This window comes from Ambystoma mexicanum, chromosome 4q (genome assembly GCF_040938575.1).
Source record: "Ambystoma mexicanum isolate Mex_15411 chromosome 4q, UKY_AmexF1_1, whole genome shotgun sequence".
Taxonomy (NCBI): Eukaryota; Metazoa; Chordata; class Amphibia; order Caudata; family Ambystomatidae; genus Ambystoma; species Ambystoma mexicanum.
In genome coordinates, this window is record NC_090928.1 from 1,006,241,653 (window position 1) to 1,006,266,989 (window position 25,337).

The following is a 25,337-nucleotide window of genomic DNA, read 5'->3' on the forward strand; positions in this document are numbered from 1 at the left end:
TGGGCTGCATGAAGCACGTTGTTCTGGATGACTGGCAGTCTATCCAGGTTTTTTGTGGATGTCCTCAAGAAGAGTACATTACAGTAGTCTATCCCTGAACCTGTGATAGCTCTGGCTATGTTAGTGCAGTTCTCCTTGGAGAGAAAAGGCCTAGCTGCCTTAATGAGTTTAGCATGGTACGCAGCTGAAGAGGCGTTTGCATTGACTAGAATCCAGATAGACTCCGAGGGTTTTCACTGTGTCAGATACTGGGATTTTGATATAGTCAATTTACCCAAGATACTGCCATTTGGACCAAGTGTACTCCCAGTGTGGCAAACCTTGAATATTCCCAGTTTACCTGATTCAAGGACACCCTTAGTGTGACAGTTCAAGTATATTGCTTGTCTGACAATTACTGTTTATCTCCAGTTTCCACAATCCCTCTATGCTTCCATGCTGACAATCTTGTACACTGCTCAGAAAAATTCAAAATTATTCCCAATTGTCATAAAGACCAAGCTGCATGGGAGTACCCCTGCTTATTCAGTTCAAACTGAAAAGGCACAACACATAGCAATACCTTCCAAGGAACTTAAGACAAGACATGTTCAGTACCTATCACACTGGTGTTTATCACCAACTAGCGATACAATAAATTGTACCTATAACTACTGAATTGCATAAAAGCTTTGTCATTGGCATAATCTAAATACATATAGTCCTAAATGCAATATTAACACCCTGGCATGGGGTGGCAGCCAATCAGGTGGCTAGGAACATTGGCTTGAACCCGGCCCGGCAACCCCCACCGCCATATTCCCTCCACCCTATGTCCCTGTTATTTGTATTCCCCCGCCACTGCCAACTTACCTTATTTCGGCTGCAGCGGCACTCGTCCACTCTGCTCACAACAGATGCCATGGAAAGGGAAGAAGGGCTAAGTATGGCGCCCCGCCTTCCCTTTCTATGGTGGTCATCATTGTAAAGGATTTTCCTTCGCACAACAGGACTCAGCGCATGTCCCGTAGTACAAAGGAAAATCCTTTTTTTTTTAGCACCCAGGTTACCATTTTGACAACCTGGGGTGCTAATAGCCTTAAACCCCTGTTCCAGCCCTTGAAATGGGGGCTTAATGCCATATTACAGTGTGTTGAAGTGACCTAGTATGGACATGGGAATGACATTTCAATGTTCCTAAAGTCATCGATAACTCAGAGAGCAATATTCCAAGGCCATGTCACCCCACCTATTTTGTAAAACCCTAAACAAAGGAACTGCACCTTGCAGAATTCCCCTTGATGACAGTAGGGACACCTGGAGTGGATCTAGTACAGTGAATATTAAAGAAGAAACTTAAGGATAAATGCTACCATTTAGGAAGCACCTGAGAACAGCACAGAAGGGTTTTCGACCTAGCAAAGAGGACGGCCATGGTTAACTTGCATCCCTAACCCCTTTAAGAGTGAAAGAAAGAAGCTCAGCCTTCACCCATGAAGAAGCTAGGCATCCAAGTACAACTCCACTTCTTTCCCACATTGAGGCGAATCGCATCTGGCCACAAGAAAAAAGGAAAAGCACGTCTCCCTCACATGTCTCCCTCACAGCTGCAATAACTATATAGAGAGAATGTTTTCTGCAGGTATTCCCTTTAGTTAAAGAAATGGGAGAAACACAGATGACAAACCACATGCAAAAGAAACAGTTTTGCAGCCTCCTCACCTCAGAAATGCTCAGAACCTACACCGGCTTGCTGGTAACAGAGGAGAGCCAAAGCTATCTCTAGAGTGGAGGATCCCATCACTAACAAACAGTGAGAGAGGGCCATAGCTACAACCCATCCAACAGGGAGAACGTTTCACAAAGAGATTGGAAATGGCAGCTAGCCAATTTGAAGATGTCATCCCTAATGTTAGGAATTTACCTTCCTGCTACCCATTACCACTGTATGCACACATTCGTAGATTTTGGTCATAGCATAACTATGATGTTAAAATCCACAAATGGCCATGGCATTCATTTACCTGTTTTACTGCTGTGGTTTTGGACCAAACTACTTTAATGTTTTTATGTATTTATTTATTTATTTATTTATTTATTGGACATTTGTATGGCGCCTATACACAAGTGGTTCCAGGTGCCACAAGACAAGATGGGGTGGGTGGGCGGGACATGGGAATCACAAAAGTCAAACAACAACATTTTTTATGTTGGCCTTGTGACAATCCTACTGTGAAAGTGCTTGACAAGGTGGTCAATGCAAGGGGGTAAGGGGTAGAGGAAGATGTGCAGTGGGGTGCCCCCAGGGGGGGGCAGGGAATTTCTGGACGAGTGAAGGTGGCAAGTGCCAGGGGAAAGGGAGGATATGTGCGGTGGACAGGGAGGGCCTAGTTGGGCTAGTCCTGGAAAGGGATCCCCGAGGCCAAGTACTGGGTTTTGGGTTTTGGGTTACACCAGCATATGCATTCTGGTAGATGCATGCTGCCCAAGAGGCAAAGGGCTCTGTCAGTCATACTAAATATACTCACTTGCAACAAGCTGCTTCAAGCTTTAGGGACACTGATTGGATTCACATGTTAAAAGCATGTGCAGACGACCAACAGAGCAAGAGACTTTAATTACAATACACTGGTGCAAGCTAATTGGACAGAGCTACCCCAGGCTGCAATCATCTCCACTCTGTTGGGCTGTGCGTAGGGAGGGATTCATAAGCTCACTCTGGGGTTTAGCAAGTGTTCTATCAAATACCTTTACCTGAATTTCCTGCTTTATGGGTCTTTTGAACCTTTTCATGTTACCTTGATTATTGGCTACTGACTCCTACTTGCTGTGGCTGCTTTTCATCTTCTGTCCTGTTTTCTGTTAAAGCTAATCCTTTTTTGACAGTATTTATGCTGCCTTCTGACTTTCTTCAAGGCCTTGTTTTGATGTGAGCACACCCCCACCCACCAGCTCACAGACTCACCTTGTTTCTGGCAAAGCTGTTCTCCGGTATGTTGCTATGCAATCCAAGTGTCATGCTTTACTTGCTAAGACGCTTTTCCATAGTTTAAGTACCTGCTCTTCAGTGTACTTAGGTTTCTTAACCATGTATTCACTGAGTTGTCAGCATCCTCTTGTCTTGCCTATGACTAGTGCACTGAGTTTCCTGATCGATGTATTCACTGAGTTGGCAGTTTTTCCTTTCCTATGACTAATGTGTTAAGTTTCATGATAGTCATAGAACGCTAGGTTTCAAAGTTTTTATGTGGCACCTTTCCTTGCCTAAATCCCTGATAACTGTTCTGATTCTTGGTCCATGATGTCCTCTATGCCAACATTTGTATGTGCCTTCTAAATAGTGCTTGTGTAGTTTTTGTCTACAGCCTCTGTCTACAGTTTCTACTCTTTGCTTCTTTTTTCTGCCTATCCTGTACTTGGTTATTTCTATTCCCTCTGCTTGTTCATCTTGATTAGAAATTGGTCCACTGCTGTGTCTCTGCTCTGTATCTGTATACATTGTGACCCATGGGTTGGTCTCCATTAAAATCAGATAAGGGAAATACTTATGCTGCTTTATTCTAGTTTGTTGGAGTCTTACCTATCTCAGTAGATGGTCTCCACCTTTACCCTTACACCGAGTACAACCATCTTATCAGCACGTCCTACCCATGACCTCACTGCATGTTTGTTTTTAAGAGTAATCTGCTGGTACTGATACCAAGGGATTTCCCTAATCTCCCTGGAAACCCCTTATCATATTCCAGTACACCCTTTATGCTGATCAAACTGTGTTACCCAGTATATGTGCCTGCCTTCTCTTTTTCTCTGTGTCACTTTGCTTTGAGTCCCTTACTGCCCCTACCATTCCTGTGACTACCTGTCTCCAAAAATATCAGCCTGGTATGCACACTGTTGTTATTTGCTGATGTTTACCTCTCAAGTTGCCCCAAAACTACAGTGTGTACTTTGACATTTATCTATTACCCTGTACACTCATGACAACTATGGGGCACCCCATTGACCAAACATACTCAGAGCAGTCACATGAACCCTATAGCAAATCCAGAAGGATAAATGCAGCCCAACCCTATATAATGGACTGCTCCCAGGACAACAGCTTAAGGGTTTGCAGGAGTGCCCAGCTGGCATATTCCAGTTTGGAAGTTTGGAGGTAGAAAAGAAGATTTTGAGGAGGAGGGGAGGCAGGCAAAAGTAATTGGAGTAGGAGCAGCCATTCTGGAGAGAAGTGGCCAGTGGACAAGAGAGGAGGTTGGAGGCAATGATGGGGAGGTGAATGCGAACAAGGAGTTGGAGGGATGGAATGTTGGGTGGAGTAAGTAGTCGGTGAAGATGACCAAGGAAGTGAAGAGGGGGAATACCAGGAAGATTGTGGAGAAGGTCAAGTTGAAGGAGGAGGTGAAAAGGAGGAACGGCCAAGGGAGGAGAGGACTGGTACAATTAAAGAGAAGTGAAGAAAGTTATAGAAAGAGAAGAGGAGGACAAGCCACTGCATTGTGGAGGAGGAGTAGAGAAACCCTAAAGTTAAGAGGTAGAGGTGTGGGGGAGTCGGCCGAGATGAAGGTTGGTCAAGCATGTGGTAAAGCAGCAAGGAGGAAGAACATATTAGAAATAGAGACAGGAGGAGAGCGAGAGAGAGAGAGAGGGAGCTAGAGAGAAAAAGAGGGAAAGAGCGAGAGAGAGAGAGATGATAAGTCAGGGTGATCATTTCGTGATGTCTTGGAGGGACATAGATTTGCTTATCAACAGGATAATAATGGCCCTTCAGGCAGTGCATGTGGATGATCTCACCCTGGAAGTTGTAATACACATTAACCAACAATAAGAGTGGATCAAACCTTGAGGAAGCCCAAACTGATGAGAGGCCACTATGAGACATAGGGACCATGCTCCAATGCGCACCTGCTTGGTCTTTCTCTGCAGGAACAAGGATACCATTGACGTACCATGACCCCTTCCCCTGCCAGATCCAGGAGGTCGACCAGAGACCTTCTGTGAATAATAGTGTTGAAACCACTGACAGTTCTAGCATGACAGTGAATGAAATATAGCCCTCTCTATCGGATGATCATTGGCAATGGAAACTGTTGGGATCCAGGGAACAGGAGTTAGGTGGAGGAGGATCTGGAGTGGAAAAGGAAAACAAGGAGGGTGGACAATCTTGTCCAGATGGAAACTGTGTGATAAAGAAGGTCAGAAACCAAAGTTAACGGACCCCATTAACTGCTGGAAATAGAATTTTGTATACTGTGTGCACCATTCTAAAGTGGCCTAGAGTTCATGTGTTGGTAGAAAAATACGGACAATACTACCCTACTAGTGGGATTGGGTGAGACTATAAATAAACAGGACTGTCATTAAGAAGTTGCTTAGCAATGTGCTCCATTATTCCTGTTGCAGACCCTTGAGGATTAATGTGATTTGTGCTTTGTTGGATTTTTGTGGTTCAGACTGCTCTGCCACCCTTCCCTTGTGGTTGGAGTTTTGCTGACTTTCTCTCCACCTATTTCCCATCTTTTCCTGCTTATCCTCCATTTCTTCCCTCTGTTCCTCCTGCCCCATACTGTCCCATCTTTGCAGTCTCTTGCATGTTAAGGGTTAATTAATCTTTGGCATGCCCACCTCCACATCTCCCATGATGCTCTCCTGATCAGTAGGTTACCTGTGTTGATTCAGCGTAGCTCCTGGATATCTACGATTGCTTCCTCTGCATGCTCACTCCTTTCCTACACCCTCTACATTCCTCCCCTAATCTTTCCCTCTGGAATATGTCCAGAACCACTGTGTTCCTCTTGAAGATCAGTCTTCATCTCTGTGTATGTTTTCACCTGAAGTTGTGGGGTTTTCCTCGGCATTATTCTTGGACTATGTGGGACAGGGAAATGCAGTTAGGAGAAGACGGGTCACCACAGCTGAATGATCTCATCTGCATACATCCTTTGACTATCTTCCCTGTACTAAAACCCTTACCCATCATTGCTGGAAGTTAATGTGTATTCTTTAAGATGTAATAGGGATCCAGAGAAGACCCTGCTCCTGATCTTCCATTGTTTTGTCTCACTCCTTCCCCTGAGCAATGGAACTCTGGGGCATGACATTCACCCAGTCGAAAGGAAGGGGTTAACCTCTGAGTCTAAAGAAGCTACCACCTAGTTGTGAAAAGATGAGAGACAATTCTGTTCCATGATGGCAGTAAGGCCAAACTGAAATATATCAAAGAAACAACATTTTTCCAGATGTTTGTCTAACTCAGAGGAATTGAAATTCTCTTTTTTCCTGATTGGAAATAGAGAGATGGTTGTAGAGTAAATCCACTTCCAGGCCTGATTTATAAGGAGCAGTTTAAGAAATGCATTTTATGATATGCTACAGCATTTATAACCCGCCTATACACAAGTGTTTGAAGGCGCAAAGGTGGTGCTCCCACCCACCACCAAAGAGGACCAATATGTGATATCTACAATATTGGGTACTACTCACTCAAATGTCTTATGAACGGGCATTGATGTGAAGGTCTTCATGGTTCAGATAACACAATTTGAAGCAGAGGTTTATTTATTTATTGGGTATTTATAATGAGACTATACAGCAAAGGGTGTTTCAAGGCGAAACAAGAAAAACAAGGGGGGTGGGAGGGATGAAGAGAACAAAAATGGTCTGTGCTGGTCAGAGCGGAATGCGCAAATGCTAAGGAGGGAAAGGATGTGCAGGTCGAGTGGTGAGTGCACAATAGCAGGGGGGGAGCAAAGAGGGGAATGGGCCCATTGGTTAGGTGAATGCTAAGGGGTGGCTCGGTGGACAAGTGCCAGGGGACTGCAGAGAGTGCAGGGGAATGAAGGTCCAAGAGCTAAGTGTGAGGAACAGGGCTGGATGGACTGAGGGATGCAGGCCCAGCCAGGCTAATGCATGCGGAGGGAGCCTGGTAGGGCATGTGCCAATAAGGGGGGGGCAGGGGAGACCAAGTGCAGGGTTTGACTGGTCATGGAGGGCCCAGTGCCCTGTATTAATCTGACGGAACCAGGACACCAGTCAAAACGAGGCAGATGGGGACATTAGCTGGGGAGGGGGCGAGGAAAAGAGCAAGAGGAAGTGATGGTCTTGAGAAGCTTCCAGAACTTAAGTAGATCTGGCTCAAGTCTGAGAGGGGCAGGGAGGCCATTCCAGAGGAATGCACCTACGGAAGAGAGAGATCTGCCCCCATTCTCTGCTCGGAAAAGCATCTGATCTACAGAGAGTTGGAGCTCGAAGACCGAAAGGCTCTAGCAGGAGGTATTAAGCGAGTAAAGTTGGATGTAGTGGGGTCCCAAGCCTCAGAAATCAGTGTGGATGAAGCGGCAGGTCTTGAACTTGAACCTCACAGCAACTGGAAACTAGTGGAGAGATTTTAGGGCTGGAGGGCATGAGGCATGAGGCCCATTCTGGTTTAGGGGGCGAAAGGAGGATTTAGGCAGAAAAGACAGTTGCAGTAATCAAGCCTAGAAAGGACCAGAGCTCTGGAGACATTGAAGGACCAGAGCTCTGGAGACATTGAGTTTCTGGGGGAAGAGGAGGAAATGAGAGAATGCCTCTGAGGAGGTGCAGCTGGAAGTGGTGCCTTCATGGCAACGTCCTTGACATGTGGAGAGAAGGAGAGAGAGGAGTCAAAAGATGACAACAATGTTTTTTGCATCACATGAGGGTGAGGGGGGCCCAAGGAGGGCAGCCAGAGAGTCGGAGGGAACGAAGGAGCTGGGGCCCCAATGAGAAGGTTCTCAGTCTTATTGAAATTAAGTTGCAGATCTTTAGCAGCACACCATGCCTGTATAGCAGTCAGACAGTCGGGAATGGGAGAGGATGAAGAGGAGGCAATAGCGGAAAGCTTAGATGATGCCAAGAAATACTTGTGCTCTGTGCTGGACAAACAAGCTGCCTAAAGTGTGTACTCCTTCATTGATGGGGAATCAGCACTGAATAATGACATTTGTCAGTGTGATGTTGGTTTATCACTTATTTTTCTGTATACTTGTTATATTTTGCATTGTTTTAACACTTTTTTATGATGATTTTAACCTTTGAAATACATATTTATTTATATATTGAAGTAGTATTTACAGAAGGCTTACACTTTGGTCTCTTACAGCCTTCTTATGTGCACTATATACTTTTGAGTGTTCACTCATGTAGACCCCTGATGCCAAAGCTAAACACTAAAACTGTGGCTTGAGGGTTCCAAGGAGTTGCATTAGGGTGGGAATGAAGATGCACTTAGCTTTCTGTCCTGCCACCACTGAAATTGGATTTTCTTTAACCCTTAATGGAACAAAGAGCTTTAGTTATGGTGTTAAGACAAAGTAAACATTGAGCTTGTTCTAGAAAGTAGACACATTTAGTAAAAGTCATTTTTACACATGGAAACCTATTTCAGAAAATGGTTGCCTTTAGGACTGTATATCTTAAAGTAACATCGCATAGCAAAAAATATATTTCACTCACTCTATAACATTTTCAGAAAAGTGAACTTAATTAGAAACATGTATCCAAGATCCTACCTGTAAATGAAGTACTTCAAAATGATCCCATTTGGATTTCTAGGTGGTGCCCATTTAACGGTTATGACACTGGATCCAGTAGCCTCAACATATGGGGGGTCCATGCCCTGGGGATTGGCTTCTGCAGTCCTTGCGTAGACCACATGTCCCACTCCACAACTGCCTGTAGGTCGGGGACAAAGCATTGTATTAGTCTAGAATTCTTGAAATAGGTTGAATGTATTATGAATACAGCAGCGCCCAGTATCATACGCCTTTTTAAAAATACCTCATTAAATGTCTTTCTGAAATAGTGTTTTAAAATGTTGTGTATGAGAGTGACATGCATTATGGAAGACAAGCAATAGGGAGACCGTGTTTGGCCAAGACAAGGTTGCATGGGAAACCAAACATTTGTTGATAGACGGTAATTTGAATTTTGGCATTTTCTGAATAAATTCAACATACTTTGCAAAAGACACACTGCAAGACATTTGGTTGTCAACCAGCAGCCACCAATGTTATTCATTTTTACCAGGGAAGCACACAGAATAGCACAAGAAACATGTCACTGCTCGATTGATGTATTCAGCAGGGCTGCAACTCCTCTCATCTATAACCACTCCATTGTGTCCAGTATAACGTATACTCGTAGAGGCATAAGCTAAGTAAGGAACAGCTCGAACAATAACAGAGATCGAAGTCTAGGTTATTAAGTTCTCAAAACTAGTGGCACATTAAACTAGATATGCATGCATTTACATTTCTTCTTTAAAAAAAGTTATGCAATGTTACTATATTTGCAGGACATGTTGGACTGATCAGAAGTTCTAGTAAATACTTTTACACAGACACACCCACCCACCCACCAAAAGCAACTCTGTGGTAGATACAACTACCATTCCAAATGTGATAATACAAATAAGGTACCAGGCGCCCCTCTCTAGAAAGAACATGGCATGATAACCAACTGCGTTAATATGCCTGGTACTACAGCATTTAGAAGCTGGAAGAGTCTGTCGTGTCGCGCTAATTAAGAACAAAATGGGTTTAAATGTAGGAAATCAAAGACTATTATGGAAAATGTCCAGTGCCTAGACTAAAAAGAAATACATTCGGAACAAGTCGTTTGTCTGAAACCCGAATTCTAACTGTATTCGAGATCTGCCGAGCTTCCCGAACTTTTATGGGTAAACTAGGTAGCACGCAGATACACCTGGCTATGTATAGGGAAGCTGCCGGAGCTCTTCAGCAGTTGCTGGGAATCTTTCAGAGGGCAGGGGGATGATGTGGACTGGTGTCTGTTCGTTGAGAGCTGGAGCATTCAACTTTCTTTGCTAAGTAGGATTTGTTTGGCTTTGAACATATAGTTATAGAGAGAGACAGAAAAAAGGAACATTTAAAAAACAATTTTTGTTTTCTGTTGTGGTTTGAGAGCTGGAGCTTTTTTTTTAGGTAGGGCTTTTTGGACTATACATACACGATTGCACATTGTGCATTTTGTAATATAGTGAAGAACGTGGGTAGCATGATATCAAGCAGCGCTCAACAAATTAACAATTTATTTTTGCAAACATCACTTGAAATAAATCTGTATTTCACAGAATGGCAGTTTAGCCTTTGAGACTATTGTGAGAGATTTTACTTTCTCTGCCATGCACCTCAACAAGTTAATTTGCATATATGTACTGGGGCTGCTTGATTGAACAGGCACCCACACACAAGCATTTGAAATGCATTTATTTTCCAAAACATTGGGGGAACAGTCAGCAAATTGTGGCTCCTGTAAAGATTTTTGGAGGCAGTGATCACGGGCAATTAGTGGCAGGTTGCATGGTTGTGTGACGGAACATACCACATGTTTAAGTGCACTGTGAGCAGTGGGCCCAAGGAGGAATTTGTGCCGGCCCAGCTTGATTGAATGGGTGCACCCATACAGAAAACAAGCAGTTGAATGATTTGGGGAAAGATAACATTTTGGGGGTGTCGACACATTTTTGGAGATGGTGAATTTTTAGTGGTAGGCTGATTGGCTGTGTGATGCAACACACCACTTGCTTGGGCCCACAGAGCAGTAGGTGGGAGGGGGAATTTGCACTGGGACAGCTTGTCTGAATGGATTCATTCACACAAAAAGAAGACATTTAATTGTTTTGGGAGAAGCGAACATTTTGGCAGAACCAGAAAAATTGTTGCGGTTGGAGGGCAATTATTATTATTTGATTATTATTATTATTATTATTATTATTATTATGTTTATTTGTATTTAGTACTTAAACTTTAACAAAATTAATTTCAATTTAAAAAGGAATACACATAATACATTTGTAAATACTTCATCACACTCCAATTTAAAACAATCAGTTACACAGTTAGACACTTTTACAATTTAAAAACAATTTAAAATACATTTCCAATTCTCAAACTTACACCCCCTTTAAGTGCCAAGGACGAGCTATCTCGTCCTTGGCACTTAAGGGGTTACTGATGGATAAAATGTTAGAAGGCTTTGCATGGTGAAATACTGAAATCACCAAAAAAGGCCTTGGCACTGGGGGAAAAACCCATCGCAGTTAAAAGGGTTAAAACAGAATACACAACATATGGAATGCAATTCATACCATGAGGGGTTCTCTCAGCGACTACTCTTAACAGGAACTCATTAATATTAAATTAAATTAAGATTAAAATTAAAATGTAATATGATAAATAGTAAAAATGCAAGACATCTAGACTGCCTATTTACAAAAACAAAAGTACAAGAACTCGATATTAGCTGAGAATATCCAACAGTCATTTAGAAACACTTGTCCTCTTAGAGGTGCTTATTTCTATTATGCAAGGAGAGCAAACATTAGTCCTCTTAGGTAATTATTTCCTTAGGTAATAACTTCCTTATAATACCGCATAACCTAAAAAGGGCTAAATGTATGCTTTCATTTTCAATATTTAAACAATATGTCCAGAAGGAATCAGATTTTACAGATTCGTAACTATTTACGGATCTACCTAGCGCAGTCATTATTGCTGGACCTAGACCAGAGCACTCGGTAAACAAATGTTTAGCTGTCACCCCCAAAACACTGCTTTTACAAATATGGCATATGCATTCCTGTCGCAGAATGTAATGCCTTGCCCCATGTATTGACAATAAAGGCAGTTGATTAATCCTTAATTTCATAAATAATGATCTAAATGCAGGGCTTGGGCAGGCTAGAACATACCTTTGTGCGTTAAGGTATAAATTAGTTACATTTTCCACTTTCGCATGGAACCTTAGACTGAAGAGATGATCGTAGTTCTTCGTCCAGTCTCACTGCCGTATTTTCCCTTTAAGTATATGCTTCAAGATGGGCAAACTAGTGCCCCGAGTAAACTCAGAGGTCCAAGCAATATTGACAAAACATTTTGCCATCCAATTAGTAAAATCATTCTATTTATATTTCCTCAATAAGCCATTTGTATTAGCCATCAATGCAAAAAGTTGACATCTCGGGTTAGTATCTGTTTCCAGGTGCAACATTCCCTGCCTAATAATGGCCTGACTTTTTAAAGATACCAGACCAAGCTCAAGCCTAATATACTCTAGTGGGGTTGATCGTGGCAGATTGAGAATCCTTTTCCAAAAGTATCCTTCAATACTGTCCAACCAGTGGAGGTCCTCCATGGCCAAAGAATCCAGACCATAGAGCACCATTGAACAAAGGCATTGGGTATAGATTATAAGTACCTCTTGCAGAGAGAAACCTGCAGTCTGGTTCGTGAACTTACCAATCAGGTTAGTGAGTTCTTTAACTCTGATAATTTTAGTTTCCTTGAAGGTGTAAGATCTGGATGGGCTCATTTCCACACCCAAGAACGGGTATTTTCCCACCCTTTCTAGAACACCAAGGCTAGTATTAAGAACTGGACATTTTCTTGTTTTAGGGGCCACTACCATGACCTTAATTTTTTCAATATTTATGACCAGATCATTCACCACTGTGTACGCAACCAATTTCTCAAACATTGCCTTTACTCCACAAAATGTCAAATTAAAAAGGACAAGATCTTCAGCGTACAACATACATGATATAGAACAGTCCCCCACTTTAGGACAGCAACCATTGGTCTGGTTGAATATTAGTGGCAAGTCTGCCGCATATATGCTGTACAACAGGGGTGCCAGAGTACATCCCTGCTTAACTCCCACGTTAGTCTGTACTCGGGATGTCAATCCCCCCGATCATCCAACCTTGTCTGCACCAAAGTGTCAAAATGCAAACCTTTCAAAATTTTCAACAGCCAGCCATGGCATCTACATCGCTCCATTTTCACCCACAGCTTCACCCGACAGACCCAGAAAAAGACTGGCCTGACTCCACAAAAATGGAATATGGGGCAGCCCCTCGCCCCCCCAGCAGGGGCAGAAGCCTCCCTATAGAGTGTATCCATCAATCTGATGTTATGGGATGTACAACACCCCGGCCGAAACCCAGCCTGAGCATATCTCAGAATTCTTGCTTCATCAACCCATCGCTGTAGAGCATCCAATACAAAGGATGCAAATATTTTCCTGTGGAGTCCAAAAGGGACAGTAGCCTATAATTAGCAGGCAGAATGCGCTCCACCTTTTTATAGACAGGCACCAATATCACCTGTTACCATGAGGACGGTATTAATTGAGAGTCACACACTCTGTCAAAGAGTATCTTCAACAATGATGCCCACTTTCTAGGATTTAGTTTGAGAACAGCATTGGCAAGGCCAATTGTACCAGGTGCCCTTGAGTAGTTCAATTTCGCTATTTTATTTTCAATTTCGTCCTCATGGATATCCAGTTGCCAACCCTCAAGAAGATACCCGGGAGGCGAAGACATTTCACATATTCCATTTCCCCTTTTTATGAACTCAAGCCATTCCGATGCCTGAATCAGATTAAGGGTTTTCTCCTTATTCTCCCCCTTGGTTTTGTTCAAATGTGTCTACATTTCTTTAGTATTGCCCTTACTCATCATGCCATTAAATCATGTCTTGTAATTGTCTGTTATTTATTGAAAATGTGAAATGTTTTTGCCATCCTCTATATTTATTTTTCATTTCTTTTATCATAGAACATTTTGTCTCCTTAGAAAATGACAGACCAGACACCAGTCTAATTTCCTTATCCCTAGTGCGCTTAACAACCTGATCATATTTATTATTAGGTTTAGCACTAGTAGTGACTTGCCTGTAAGAGCATATGCACGTCTTAGTAGCTAGGTTCTTGAACCACTCTTCAATCTCATTGCCATCAAAAGACAGGAGAAATTCTATCCCTGCAATATCAAAATCATCTACTAGTACCCCAATTCTACTAAGATTCTTACTGGTCTATCTTATAGAATTACCAGCATGGTTTGTCAGAAGGCCTGAATACCCCAAGTGATCACCCCATATTTTTATGCTTTCCCCCACACTAAAAGTCAGGGTCAATAGGTTGTGATAACTATGATCACAGGCCCTAACTCTGAGCTCACGAGTGTCCATTAGATTATTGCCAAAAAAGTAGTCTAACGTTGCCCTGGAGTTGTTGCCCTCCTAAGTGTGCTGTCCAGGGACATCCCCAACTGCTCTACCATTTAACAAGCAAAGGTCCCATTGTCTAAAATGGCTAACCAGTCGGTTCCTCTAAGATTGCCATCCCCATGAAGCATTACGCTGCTAGAGCTGACATTACAATAGTCAGGGCACTGCTGATAGTCACAACACCTTGCATTTAAATCTGCACCCAGTAGCACAAGACCATCATCTCCATAAGAGGAAGAATTTTCAGTCAGCAACTCCTCCAGTTTTTGGAGAAATGCTTCAATAGATTTTAGGCTGGGGGGAGATAAACATTAATGACCAGTATCCTTGCACTATCTTTACAGGCATCAATCATTATTTCCACCCCTTGCACTTATCCACCATCTGCTGATTGCCATACTTCACAGGAATTCAGCCGTTGGCTGACTCCGCTGATCAAGACTCCGAATGGTCTACCTTTGGGCATTTCTTGGCCAACATTTGATAGAGGTGGTACACCTCAATGTAAACTTGGCAGTTAAGCCAAGTTTCATGTAGCATTATCACATCGTAACCAGTTAATGAATACATAGATCCCTCTTTTTGCAAAAGGTGCCTGCGCCCCCGTGTATTCCAACTAAGCACCTTGATAGGTCAGTTACCTACTGTCAGGGAATGTTGGTTCACTGTACTGAACCCACAAGGGACCGCGTATATCCCCTCTTGTCCCCAGGTCTCCCTAGCGTCCCAACTTAACCTTAACACACCATAGACAGATCCAGTATGCCTGCTCATCCATACTCCAGATGAGCCTACTATGTTCTACACTCCAGGCACTCCCAGGTTACCTCTGAGAGCCGGACCCAAATTCTGACCACATATTCTCAGTTTGAACCCCATACCATCAAGGATGTCTACATTGGCACACAACAGTGCTGCCACCGTGGGACTAGAAAAACACAACAACACACAATTAGACATGCTGTCCCACTTTGGCAGTGCCAACTCTACTTTGTCAGCTGATGCATTTGTGGTCAACCAGAGCACTGTTGCCCACAGCAGCAACAATGTTGACATATTAAGAAAAGGACTCCCTGCAGTGGGGTACATTTCTTCTAATTTGACCATACATCCTGGCCTAATCATTCCCATTTCTTTATTGTATTAACCACTTTAGGGCCAGTCTCCACCACCATTTCATTGTATGACTCAGTTAAATCAGCATTGGTATTGGGCCAGTCTTGTGCAAACATAACTGTTGACACTGGCCTCTCTTCCCAACACAATGCCTCCCCAACCTCCCACTACCTTTTACACCCCGGATATCGCATACAGACTTAAGAACATTGCAACCTTTATCACGGGACATTGTGGTACATTGTTGGGGTATCACCCCTACCTTACTAGTTCAAGCATTCTGTATAGGATTAGGGAGGGTCCACCTATCCATTGGGCCCTGCAATATTACTGTTCTTTTAGACCCATCTATCAGGGTCAGGGTATTTGTTACTGATTTAGCTTTAGTAGTTACGCCCACTCCATCTTCTTTCTTCATACTCAATTTACTAAAAACGACCCTGTGAGGCAGGGTGATGTTGGGGGGAGCTTTAGGCCTCTCTATGTCTTTCAACATTGTTGTACTCAGTCTTTTGTTAGAGGTTGTAAGTGTAGATTTTTAAATTCATGAAATTCCCATGCAGAAGGCATCTAGTGCATCTTCTTCATTCTCAGCCGCTATGTTGACTGAGTCTTGTGACCTCCATGTGTTTACGGTCTCAACCAGTGTTATATAATCGTGTTACTCTTCAGACATGTTGACTGCGCCCTCCTCCTCCCCATTTTCTGGGTCCCTAAACGTGTCGTTCGTTTGAGTATACAATTTCAGAGTATCATACTTTGAATTGGCCACACCAGTTGGCTTCAGCTCCAGTGGCCATATACCCATCGCATCAACCACCATAGCATAGCATAGATCATTGCATGCCCCTTTAGGTCGTGGCCAATTTGGTGCATATACTCAAAACAGCCTCAAGACTCGCAGATATGGCTTTCAGTTCAAAGTTAAAGAAGCCATAGGTTTTTTGTTTTGGCACTTCCAACTCTGATGACTACCTGACATTATCCTTCACCGTACTCCTCATAGCTGAATCTAATACCAATTGATCAAAATCAGGACTTAATGAGAAATTGCCTAATAGATAGCACCATTTATCTGATTGGCAACCCCGACTGAATTCTGCTGTAGGGTTCTACATAAATTCAGAAGAGAAACATTGTTGTCCAGTGAGTGGGTGGACCCCATCAAAATAGCCAAGGCATCCTTATTTGTGTAAAAATGTGTGTCAGCCGACTGTCTCTTGGCCATACTCGGCTCGTGCTGTGCCGATGGTAATGATATGATATGATAGGTTATTTATAACATGCTTAATACCTAGAGGTTATTAAGCGTGGACCCGGGGATCGAACCTGTGTTGCTCCGTGTCGTCTTGGTTCCAAGGCGAGCATGTTGCCGCTGAGCTATCCTCCTGAGAGATCTCCGGAACAGGAGATGATGTTTGCTTCATTGTGTGGGTCTTCACAAACTCACTCCTTACTTAATCTTGAGAAGAAGCCCGTTATATTTGTTTGAGTTGAAGAAACATCTTTCTTGCCCTCTTTCTCTTAGGTAAATCCTTCACCATCTTGCGAGGTTGCCCCAGGCTACGAAGACATTTTCCTTTACGCACCACATCACTGCGTATTCCTACCCGACCACTGGTCTTTAATTTCATACTGGCGGGTAAAGCAGCTCAGAGGCCAATAAGGCGGTTAAGTAATCAGCCAGTGCCCCAGCAGTTTTAGCAATCTCCAAATCACCAGGGCTTCTTATAGCATTAGCCACCTCTCTGTGATCATTAAATCACAAAACTGTGTAACTGCAATCGTGTGACTAACCTCATTTGTTCAAACAGCCACCAGCTGTAATAAGAAAGTAGAATACCAATACGAGAAACGCAAGGCTATGCGTTCCTTTAAACACACTTAGTGCACTTGCCAACTTGAAAACAAGCAGACATGGAGTTTCTTCACCCCAGTCCACTCCACTAGGGAATATCCATCATACAAACAAATGTGCAGAAATGAATCAAACAGCGTGTTTTAACTGATGGAAGCAGCTTTACCGTCGTGGCCCTCACTGCCTGCACCGACTGCAGATACACTCTGCAGCCCTACTTCGCACCAGGAGTCACCAAACACCAGCAGGCTCCGAGGATCGCCTTCCCTAACGTACCGAACAGAAGCACAGGAAACAGGGGCTACGCCAACAACGCTACCAACAATGCTGTGCCCGCACCTGGTCAGAGGAATGGACCTCAAAGCATGTACGTTCAAACGTGTGTCAAGCCGCACCTACAATACAGAGCAATCCAGCACAACAGAGGCCATGTCTGACTTCACAAGTACCCCAATTTCAATGTGGCATCAGATTGTTGTAGGCAGTGATCACGGGAGGTGGGGAATTAGTGGCAGGTTGCTTGGTTGTATGACACAATATACCACATGTTTAAGCACACTGTGAGCAGTGAGCCCATGGAGGAATTTGTGCAGGCCCAGTTTGATTTAATGGATGCACCCATACAGAAAACAACCAGTTGAATGATTTGGGGAAAGATAACATTTTGGGGGTGTCGACACAGTTTTGGAGATGGTGAGTATTTAGTGGTAGGCTGACGCAACACACCACTTGCTTGGGCTCACAGAGCATTAGGTGGGAGGAGGAATTTGCACTGGGACAGCTTGTTTGAATGGGGTCATTCCCACACATAAGCAGAAGTTTAATTGTTTTGAGAGAAGACAACATTTTGCCAGAGCCAAAAAAACTGTTGCAGGTGGTGGGCCATTATTTAACAGCTTGAGCATCCTATCAGCCTGTAGACACTGGGCCAGGAATGTGCACTGTTTTGGTTGTTTGAAAGTGGGCACTCAAATACAAGACAAGGGGGGGCCATTCCAAGTTTCCGGGTCCGGGTCCGGGTAGGCGGAATGGGGACTTACCGGGACATTCTGCCCTATGCGGACCCGGTAAGTCCCCATGCCAAATACCATTCCCCATTCCCATTCGAGTCCCCATAGGGCTCAATGGGAATGGGGAAGGAACTAATAACAGGCCCGCAAAGAGCAGGCCTGTTATTTGCGCCCTGGTCCCCTAACAGGACCCGCTAAGGATGTCTGGTCTGACCAGACATTTTCAGCGTGTCCCGTTAGGGGACCTCGGAATAGGGCGGTAAGGGGTTACCGGCACCAACATCCTTACCGGTGCTGGCAACCCCTTACCGCCCAACTCGGAATGACCCCCAAGTAGTTACATTCTTTTTGGGGGAGAGATTGTTTTGATGTGCCAGATAAACCTTTGGATGGGGTGGTGGTGATCTCAGGAGGTGGCCATACAACAGTATTTCCGTTTGAAAAAAGGCTGCCAGTGTTTGTGGTGGTTGAGACAGAATACACCAACAATTAAGTTGTCCTCTGAGCTATTTGACAAACTTAGAAGGGGGAAGAGGAAGGCGCTATGTAAATCCACTACTGCTACAACAAGTACAGAACTCATTAAAACTCTGGCTCTGGGGGTGGCAACTAGTCCTTCCAATGTCATCTCTTATTTAGTTGTGTTGCCACTTCAGTGCAGGCAACCCAAACCCCAAATCGGCAAAGTTCATAGATGGAATGTATCCCCTGCTTCCTTGTTGCAACAGACCAGCTTTCACAACCAAGTTCTGCAGGGGTCTGTTGAGGTACAACTGAAGTGTCTGACATTCACTCGGGCAGAAGGAGCAGATGTTCTTGAGGGGAGGTTCTTCATTAATATTTTTAGGGTATTTATTGAGCATGGACTTAGCTTAGGGAAGCAACAGAGCATTGTACAAGTCATAGGGGGGAGGTCATGGGGAGGGAATCCGATCACAATGTATCAATACAAGGGAGCAGAGAGCTGACAAGAAGGTGGCTGGTTGGGCAATTAGGCAGCAAGAGATCAACAAAGAACCATGGGAGGAAACATGAGGAGCATATTGCCCAGTGTCAGTAGGGGTGGATGGTGTGTAAACCTAGATGGTAAGCAGGAGACAATCATTGAAGACGAGGTCTTGAGTTCCTTCCTAAAATGTAGGAGTGTGAGGGAGAGTCTGGTGAAAGGGGGGAAATGTCAGAATCTGGGGGCATAGACCGAAATGTCCTATCTTTTTGTTCTTTTCTTTCCTGAATCATCAGTGGATTTCAAGACTGCACGTGTCTTGGTTTTTGGTAGATCATAGTCCTCTGAAGATGCTGACTTTCTCAGTAAGGTAGACTGTAGACTTGAGGGCAATAGCCTTGTAGAAGATACCACCCGATCTTAGGGTGATAATTACTTGCAGTGGGAGCCTGTGCAGTTTGATGAGGGTTAGGATGACGTAGTCACATATGCAGAGGCCTTTGATGAGCCGTGCTTCAGCACATCTCAAGGTGCTATGACGTGATGGTCACTGGTAGGTCTTCCAAGAAGACATAGGGCCTCATTACAAAGTTGGAGGTAGCCTTGCTGGTAAAACCGGCAAGGCTACCTCCAAACTTGCAAGGAAATCCGGCACCCACAAATGGGCAATTAATGGGGTATTCCGGCCCCGCCGAACCTGGTAATTTCCTTTTTGCATGTGCCGAAATTAGGTGATCCCCAGTCCCACTTGAGCCCCACAGGGCTCAATGGGAATGGGGATGTCTGTAGCACCGGCACGTTTAATTACCGTGCCAGTGCTACAGGCAAGCTGTGCTTGCGGGTGCCTTTAATTCCTCCAGGTCAGGTTAAATTGCAGCGCATTGCACAGTATAAGATTTCGGGCGAAGGTGATTTCATACACTGAGGTGTAATTGAAGAAATTACGGGGAGTGTGGGTAATAGTCCGATTTTACCAGTTTACAAAAAAGGGGATAATGCGGTTCCTTTTCGTTTTATTATTGATATGCGCGCAATTAATAAGGTGGTTGCTCCACAGTTTCCGATTGTACCCGATGTCGCCACAATTCTGACTATGATTCCAGCCACGGCTACACATTTTAGTGTCGTGGATTTGAAAAATGCTTTCTTTAGTATCCCTGTGCATGTTGATAGCAGATATTTGTTTGCGTTCACCCTAGGGGGGTGCTCGTTCATATTTACTCGTGTGCCGCAAGGGTAGACTGAGAGTCCAAGTATCCATAGTAGAGCGTTGAAAGAGCAGTTTGATACGCTTGAGTTGCCTTCCACTTGCACGTTGTTGCAATATGTTCTACTTCTAGCTGCTGATTCCGAAGATGCCTGCAAAGAGGGCACTGTGTTGCTGCTTATTCATTTAGCAGAGCATGGCATAAGGCTTCATTGAAGAATTGTCAGTATTGCGATAGAAGGTTGCCTATTTGGGCTATCTCCTGTCAAAGGAGGGAAGAAGACTGACACTTGAACGAATACAAGCATCTCTGATATGTCTGTTCCAAATACACAGAAAGAGGTCAGAGCTTTAATAGGCATGGCCTCATATTGTAGACAGTGGCTCCCAAATGTTTCGTTGTTGATGGAACCTATGTCGGCACTGACAAAGAAGGACATTTCTTCGCCTTTACTGTGGAACATGGATCGCCAGAACGCTTTTGATTTGCTTAAGGCTGCGTTGTGTTCAGCATGATTTGCTTAAGGCTGCAATGTGTTCAGCACCAGTTTTAGGCACACCAAATTACAAAAAAGGCTTTGTTTTGTATGTGCATGAACGTGATGGATGTGCTTTGGCTTTTTTAACACAGGAACATGGGTGCAAGAATAGGCCATTCGGCATTTTTTCCTCCTTGTTAGACTGTTGCATACTCTTTGCTGAGATGTTTGAGAGCTGTAGCTGCTGCTGCTGCATCCGTGAAACAAAGTGAGGGTATGGTTTTAGCTCACTCTTTAACCGTGATGGTACCCCACTCGTCAACATTCTATTAAACAGAACGCAGATGCAACATCTCACATCAGCTCAATTAACAAGGTACAAGCTGATTCTATTTGCACCGCATATCCAAATTAAGAGATGTTGTTCATTGAATCCGGCTGAACTATTGCCTTGTCCACATGATTGCCTCTTTATTACAGAACAAGAAACAAAGGGCAGAATTGATTTAATTGATGCACCTTTAAGGAATCCACAAGGGGAGATAATCTGTGATGGCTCCTGTTTTAAACTACAGGATGGTAAATCTACCGCTACTTATGCAATCACCACATTAAGCACTGTTGTGGAGAGTAAACGAATTCCGCACAAATCTGCGCAAGCTGCAGAGATTATTGCATTAACCAGAGCTTGTGAAATTTCCGAAGGGCTTAGTGTAAACATATATACAGATACCCAATATGCATTTGGGGTGGTTCATAATGTTGGCTGACTATAGGCTGAGAGAGGATTCTTGACCTCACATGGAACAAAAATTGCCACTCTGATAGACCGGTTTCTATCAGCACTTGCGCTTCCTACACAACTAGCAATAATGTTTTGCGCCGCACATCAGAAAGTGACGGACGATGTAGGTAAAGGAAACGCTTTTTCTGACAGAATAGCCAAACAGACTACTATTGTTTGGCACTCAAAAAGGTACATGCTCGAATCAGCAAGATGGGTTACTGATACGTGTATGATGGACGAAGGGGTTAGCAGAGTAAAAGAAATTCAGGCTGAAGCTAATTCAGAAGAAATCAAACAGTGGGCTGAGGGTCCAGCGGGTCTATATGATGAGGGTTTTTGAGTGGATAATGAGAACCAAAGATGGATGCTACCCAATGCCTATGTTACTACTATAGTCACCATGGCTCATGGCCTAACACACATATGTGCTAAAAAGATTTGTCAACAGTTAGATCCTGTCTGGTAGAATACAAATATCCAGAAAACTGATTAACGTTTGGTGCAGAGTTGCATGATATTGCAACATAACATTGGGAAGGGAACACTGACACCGAAGGGCAGTTTTGGTCCCCCATCCATGCCTTTTGAGGTGCTCCATTTTCATTTCATTGAGATGGAACGTTGCCAAATCTATAAATATGTCTTAGTTGTGATCTGTGCCTTTAGCAAATGGGTTGAGGCTTTCCCACTAAAAGATGCCACAGCAATGTCAACGGCAAAGACCATGCTTAGGGAATATTTCCCTAGGTTTGGCTTGCTGAGAGTAATTTGGTCTGATAATGGCCCACATTTTATCACTGCTGTAATCCTGCAATTATGTGCCGGATTACAGATCAAAAAATGGTTCCACTCGGCCAGACAAGCTAAGAGTGCCGGCCTTGTGGAACGGCATAACGGTATCTTAAAGAATAAAATCGCTAAAGTTTGTGCACACAGCAATCTGAAATGGCCGGATGCTTTGCCAATAGCCTTACTATTGATACGGGCAACCGCATAGTCAAAGACATGGCTCTCCCCATATGAGATTGTCATGGGGAGACCATGCTTCATATGGAATGCACCAAGGCCCAAAAAGTTGATAGAAATTGAGTATCCACTTTTGTCTGATTATTGTCACCAGTTGACTCAAAATTTGCTTTTGATTCACCAACAGGTACGAGCAGCCCTCCCTGTAAAATACGAGAGTCCAGGTCACCGACTCCGACCTGGTCAGTGGGTCTTGGTAAACAAAACTTTGAGAGGGGCGCCTGCCTTGCAACTCATTGGAAGGGACCCACTCAGATGCTTTTGGCTACACAAACTGCAGTACGAGTGACCGGAAAGAAACACTGGATCCATGCAACACATGTGAAGAGGATTAATTTGCCTCTGCCCTATGATGAAAGGGAGGAGAAGGGAATTGATGATCCTGATGCTCATAACAAGCCTGCTTTGAGCGACACCGTGGATGCCACGAAAATTCTTCCTGAGTCCGTGAGGCCTGGGGAGATTGTTGCTTCTTCTTTGAAATTCCTTCCTGTGCCCGTGGGGCCTGGGGAGATTGCTTCTTCTTCTTCAATTACTTATTCACCACTGATCGATCTTGTTTCTGCTTTTTCATCTTCTTCAGGAAACGATGACACTTTGTTCCCTGATCATTCCGTACCTCGCGTATTAAGGTACAATTTGCGACCACAAAACAGGATTTAGATTTAGAGTTGCTGACATTACATTAATGTAAATAGAATAGGAAAGTGCAGCTAGGATTCTGTACCCACAAGAAACCCACAAGAAACCAACGTTGAGCCAGTCCCTCATCATTCCTCTGCTGCATATGATAAGAGGCAGGGAACAGCAAACTTATCTTCAATCAAGATAGGCCACGTGGTCAAGTGCCACCCACAGATGAACTAAAAGAGCCTAACAGTGAGGCTTCTTAACAGACACTGAGAAACTATGCCTGTGTTTGGGGCCACTTGTACTAATAAGGATACTGATAATTTTGCTGATAATGAGTCCCCCCAAATGGATACTGATCGCAATAACAGCTTGTACTGTAATTACATTGAGACTCGTATTTTGGTATCTGGAGAGTGCACATCCACTTGATATTTTATTGCCAACTGCAAGTGTCTCCACTATGTCTTCACCATATGTGCATTCGCACACTCTTCATCCACAAGACCTCCAACATAGAGGGGGTTATCACAACAACACCCTCTTGATGATCATGAACGCCACACATGCCATTCTGAATAAGACCAATTGTTGGATATGTTCACATCTGCCACAACATGGGGAAAAGGGATTGGGCTGATATATACATCCTCTCCCTCTAACTAATGCTTGTTATGCTTTGCTTAGGGCATTATTCTTTGGCCGATGGAACAATAATGTCACTGGGAATTTTGATGGCACTAATCTTAATGAGTTTGAAAAATTAGTTTTAGCACCTTTAGGATGTTCTCTGTTTGCAAATAGGAGCAAGCTAAATGTTGCGTCTATTAGGCCTTCTGATAGACTCTCCAGACCTTTCCAATCTGTGATTACCTTTAAATGTCTCCTGTAGGTGATAAGGATGCCATGCCTCCTTCCTATATCGTTAACCATAGTCCAAACTCTGTTCCATTTTGCATACAAAGAGAGGGTTCCCAGTCAATGGGTACATTTGAGGGGTGTACGAATACTGCTGTACTAACCAGAGAGGATAGACCTCTGTACGTAGGAAATCCTGTTTATTTTGTTTGCGGTAATGAGGCATATCCATACTTGCCAAGAGACTGGGGGGGGTGCTTGTTATTTAGGAATACTGTTATCAGGTGTATATGTTGGCACCACTGCTGAAGTTTCTAGAACTCGCCCCAGGTGGGATGAACATGGTGACACTCCCTCACAGATTCTGGGTGACGTTGCTAAATCCTACATGCCATTTTGGGGGTAGATAATAAACTCTCAAGATATTAGAAAATTGGCAAGGGTTTTAGAAAAAAAACCTCAATGAAACTACTGACATCCTATATACCATGACACTAGAGCAAAAGGCTATTAGATCAGTGACTCTCCAAAATAGGATGGTGCTAGACATCATTCTAGCTGAGTGGAGTGGGGTGTGCAAAATGGTGTGATCTGCGTGTTGTGCTTTTGTACCCAATTCCTCCACCACCATATTGAAAGCAATTAAGAAATTGCACACCTTAAGTACTGAAGTATACGCTGCAGAATGAAACTGGAATATTGGCACATAGTTCTGGGACTTGTTACGATCCTGGGGCTGGAAAATCTTTACAGTCCTAATGGTGATACTTGGCATTTTACAGTTTTGCTGTTGTTGCATAGAGTGTCTTCCTGTCATCTCTTCCATAATAGAGGGAGGTTGTGAACAAGCAGTTGGTAAACTAGAACCTAAGACACACAGGCCATCGAAAATGACTAATGCCTTGGTAATGCAGGACATCACCATAAAGGAATTAATGGCGATCAATGTTTTTGAAGATAGCGATTCAGGATGCTCTGATGATGATACGTGGTTTTCGGATGATGCTAATGTTTGAATAATGCTTTTGGCATAGGCCAAAAGGAGGGTTTGTAAAAGTATATTTTGCATGAATACTGCCTGATAGTAAACGATTGGCCTAAGCACATTTGCATTGCACTATAAATTGCATTGAATGAACCTGAAACAGGCTGACTAAGCTGACATTTTTAGTTATCCGCCATTTTGATCACCTCTTGCTTTCTGTTCCATGTTTAGAATTGTGTTTTTGGCTCCAGTAGAGCAAAATTAACTTTGTACTGTTTCCATGATGTCAACGTAGGTAAGAATGTGGAAGCTGCTAAAGTGGATTGTTTGTCCTACACTGAGAAACCTTGGAGTTAAACAAAAGCCGTACTAATCTGTAATTTAGATACCATCTGTTCCAAT

General features: G+C 43.6%; 1 protein-coding gene across 1 annotated transcript in view; it reads right to left on the reverse strand.

The window, feature by feature from the left end:
- USH2A (usherin) overlaps window positions 1-25,337 on the reverse strand; it is a 4,817,015-nt gene that overhangs the window by 690,300 nt on the left and 4,101,378 nt on the right. Inside the window, exon 60 of the mRNA XM_069608572.1 lies at window positions 8,508-8,670. Within this exon, the coding sequence (XP_069464673.1) occupies window positions 8,508-8,670 (163 nt within the window). The remainder of the gene's footprint in view (window positions 1-8,507; window positions 8,671-25,337) is intronic.